General features: G+C 46.9%; 1 protein-coding gene across 1 annotated transcript; it reads right to left on the minus strand.

Moving 5' to 3' along the window:
- Window positions 1–3048: 3048 nt before the first annotated feature.
- On the minus strand, window positions 3049–3576 carry LOC139354446 (uncharacterized). The gene has a single exon (XM_070998682.1). The coding sequence runs from the start codon at window positions 3574–3576 to the stop codon at window positions 3049–3051; it is 528 nt and encodes a 175-aa protein (XP_070854783.1).
- Window positions 3577–3783: the final 207 nt, after the last annotated feature.

Consider the following 3783-nt stretch of genomic DNA (forward strand, 5'->3'; position numbering starts at 1 on the left):
AAACGAAGAGCTTGGGCTAACTTAGCATAGAATCTACTGCGGAGGCATCCAGGCTCAGAAGAATTCTAGCAAAAGCTCCAGCAACCATTGGCTATCTTAAAACCAATGCTGACAGCTGGACGGAAAACAGTCAGGAAACCCTTGAACTACTGTTAGACACCCACTTCCCTAAGAACACCCAGTGGAGGACCTCCACATAGAGGAGAACTTAGACGACCAGTGTATTGACAACATTTCAAACCCTGGCCGCAATCAGTAGGCTATCAACTCTTTTAAGCCCTTCAAATCACCTGGCCCAGATGGGTTCTTCCCGGCCCAGCTACAACGGACACTAGATATGTCCCTACCCTGGCTGACAGCCATCTTCCACGGCTGCCTTGCTCTAAACCATATTCCAACAAGGTGGCTGGGCGTTAAAGTAATTTTTATACCGAAAGCCGGCAAGCCCTCCCACACCAACCCAAAGGACTTCCGCCCGATTAGTCTCTCTTCCTCCTTGTTGAAGACCCTGGAAAGGCTAACTGACACCCATATCAGACTAACCATCGACCATAGCCTACTCCCTGACGCACAGCATGCGTACCGTAAGGGTAGATCAACAGATACCGCCCTCCACTCTCTATACTTGCAGCGTTTCTAGACATAGAAGGCGCCTTTAACAACGTCACCCAAACGGCGATTACTGGTGCTCTGACTGAACTGGGCATTGAGCGGCCCATAGTGGGACTCATACACACCATGCTAACCAGCAGAGTAGTGTACTCCACTATGGGATCGGCCCACTCGACCAGGAACGTCAGTAGAGGAACCCCACAAGGGGGCGTACTCTCACCTCTTCTATGGGTTCTAGTGGTCAACAAACTGCTATCACTTCTAGAAGAGGCGGGCACAAAAGTGGTAGCCTACGCGGATGACGTGGTTATCCTACTGCAGGGCAAATTCCCCCAAACCCTTTGCAATCTAATGGAGACAGCCCTATCCACCCTCTCCCGGTGGACGGCTGGTTGTGGACTGGGAGTTAACCCAAAAAAGTCCGAACTAGTTCTCTTTACAAGGAAGTATAAGGTACCAATTCTAGTTCCCCCAAAACTACACCAAACGCGCCTAACCTTCAGCAACCAAGCAAAGTACCTAGGTGTCATCCTTGACAAAAAGCTCCTCTGGACAGATAACATCCTAGATCGCACACGCAAAGCGGCCATAGCCCTCTTCGCTTGTAAAAAAGCCATAGGGAGGAAGTAGGGTTTCTCCCCCATGATAGTTCACTGGCTATATACTGCAATAGTCAGGCCCATTCTCCTCTACGGAAACATCGTTTGGTGGCCTTCTCTAGATAAGAACTCCAACCTCCGGATCCTTCACAAGATCCAAAGGAGCGCAGAGCTCTGCATCAGTGGAGCGCTGCGCACTACCGCCACCGAGGCACTAAACACAACTCTCGATCTCCAACCCCTGGACCTACTTGCCAAAAACTGGGCATCTGCAACAGCGCTGAGGCTCCGTGAAGCAGCGGCATGGACAACGGGCTCCACGGGTCACTCCATTATCCTATCAAAACATTCACCCCTACCACGTTATACAGACTACGTCCCACCCATAGTCAACTTCGAAAGAAGATACAAAATTCATATACCCACCCGTTCAGACTGGGACAACCTCCCACATCAATTCGTAAACGCCGTCAACATATACACGGACGGCTCAAAGCTTAACTTCCAAACAGGTGGGGGAGTTTTTTCCCCCGAACTAGATTTAAAAGTCTCATTCCGCCTACCAGACCACTGTAGTGTTTTCCAAGCGGAAGTGATGGCAATTCAGGAAGCCATTACCCACCTGAACACGTCTGTACATCAAGACATAGTTATCTTCATCTTCTCGGATAGTCAAGCAGCCCTCAGGGCCCTCGACTCCTACACAACGAACTCAAAAACAATCTCTGAATGCCGCAAATCTCTTAACGAGATGGCCACTTATCTGAGAATCAACCTTATCTGGGTGCCTGGACACCGCAATATTGAGGGCAACTGCATACCAGACGAGCTAGCAAGACAGGGGACAACCGCCGATATCCTTCGTGATAAGATAACGTTAGGTATGCCCATGGCTACCTGCAAGCTCCATCTCAGGCAGAGATTGTATACACTTTCCAACAACCGTTGGAACTCAATCTCAACATGCCACAATTGTAGACTCACATGGCCAAACTACAACTAGAAAAGAACAAACATTCAGGACGTAAGCATTCAAAAACTATTACGTTTCTTAAGAAGAACAGAATACTTCGCAAAAGCAGATAACCCATGAGCTAGGGAAGCGGATCTTTCAGAGATCATGTGGTATCACAAGGAGCCCATTGTGGCCTAAGTGAGGGGATTAATATCCAGTCTGCAACCACTCCAACCTAACCTAACCTAAGATCGCAAAGAAAATGAAACATGGGCCCTACGAAGTACAAAAAGTAGGAAACCATGAGTGGCCGAATTTAACAACTACAGCAGCCGAATTCGTGAAGAAATGGAGTTTATTCAGGGGCGAATAAAATTGTAGGATGGTCGAATGTAGGATTGAGGTATTTAGTATTAGTGTATCACCCCTGCAGCGTAGGAGTAACAGTGACATCAACGGTTTAGGGCCTGTTCCTTATTTTGAATTTGAATTGCGCTCCTACAGTCCGTTTATTATTTTGTTATCCAATACTATTAATCGAGTACATTAACGAATATCGAGTACATTAAAGAACATTGAGTCTTTCTTAGAAAGCATAGAGTATAAAATTGCGACGCTACCAAGAGGGAGAGTGCAGCAAGTCGTAAAGTGAAGAAGTCGTCCAGTGCGTGGTTCCGCGAAGAAGTCGGTTTTAAAGACATACATATACGTTATATCAAGAACCAATTAGTTACACTCTGTAACTATTCCCAAAAGATACTAAATTTGTATTAAATCTGATGAAAATTTCAATCCAGCAGGTGTTACGGGCCAAGGGAAAACTTTCATCCCAATCCAATTTATCCTTGCAGAGTTGTTGAAGAAACACCTTGACCTTTGTGATTACTGGGCCAAGAACCCTTCCGGGTCATAGAAACGAGCAATGGTGGCCAGAACCGGTCGTCGGCTGGCCTTGGAGCCGGGATCCAGAGACGATAAAGAGAACAGCTGCTTTTCTGTTGCCGGATCCCATGCAAGACCGAACTTCAAATACTTTTCCTTGTCATCATCTGACACATCCTTAAAAAAATCGGAGTGGCTGGAGCACCACTTTCGTAACTTGAAGTCACCTCGAGCAAGTATCTCAGAGGTCTGACGCATTTTTTCGATAGCCTCACCAACAGAGCTACCACCGGAGATGAAATCATCGACATAGAAATCTTGCTGCAGTGCAACTGAACCAGCAGGGAAGGAATCCCTCTCATAAATGGCCAGCTGGTGCATTGCTCGAACAAATAGGAACGAGGCAGGCTTGGTTCCGTAGGTCACTGTATCCAGTTTGTAATCTTCCAGCTCTTTGCCCTTTTTGTCTCGCCATAAAATGCTTTGCAAGTAGTTATCGGGTTCACTCACCCTTACGCACCGATACATCTACCAAATGTCTCCAATAAGGGCCACCTGACAAGTACGAAATTTTATCAAAATATTAAACAGCCTTGGCTGTATAACGGGTCCAGCCATAAGGACATCATTAAGGGACGATACGGATGATGCTAAAGCCGCTCCATCGAAAACAACGCGAAGCTTGGTTGTTGTGCTATCCTCCTTAAGAACTCAATGGTGCGGCAGGAAATACCT

The sequence above is a fragment of the Drosophila suzukii genome (assembly GCF_043229965.1).
Source record: "Drosophila suzukii chromosome 2 unlocalized genomic scaffold, CBGP_Dsuzu_IsoJpt1.0 scf_2c, whole genome shotgun sequence".
In the NCBI taxonomy this organism is placed as follows: Eukaryota; Metazoa; Arthropoda; class Insecta; order Diptera; family Drosophilidae; genus Drosophila; species Drosophila suzukii.

Bases quoted from the DNA above. Each gene is read 5' to 3' on its own strand.
- LOC139354446 (XM_070998682.1), bottom strand. From the start codon at position 3,576: ATGTATCGGTGCGTAAGGGTGAGTGAACCCGATAACTACTTGCAAAGC.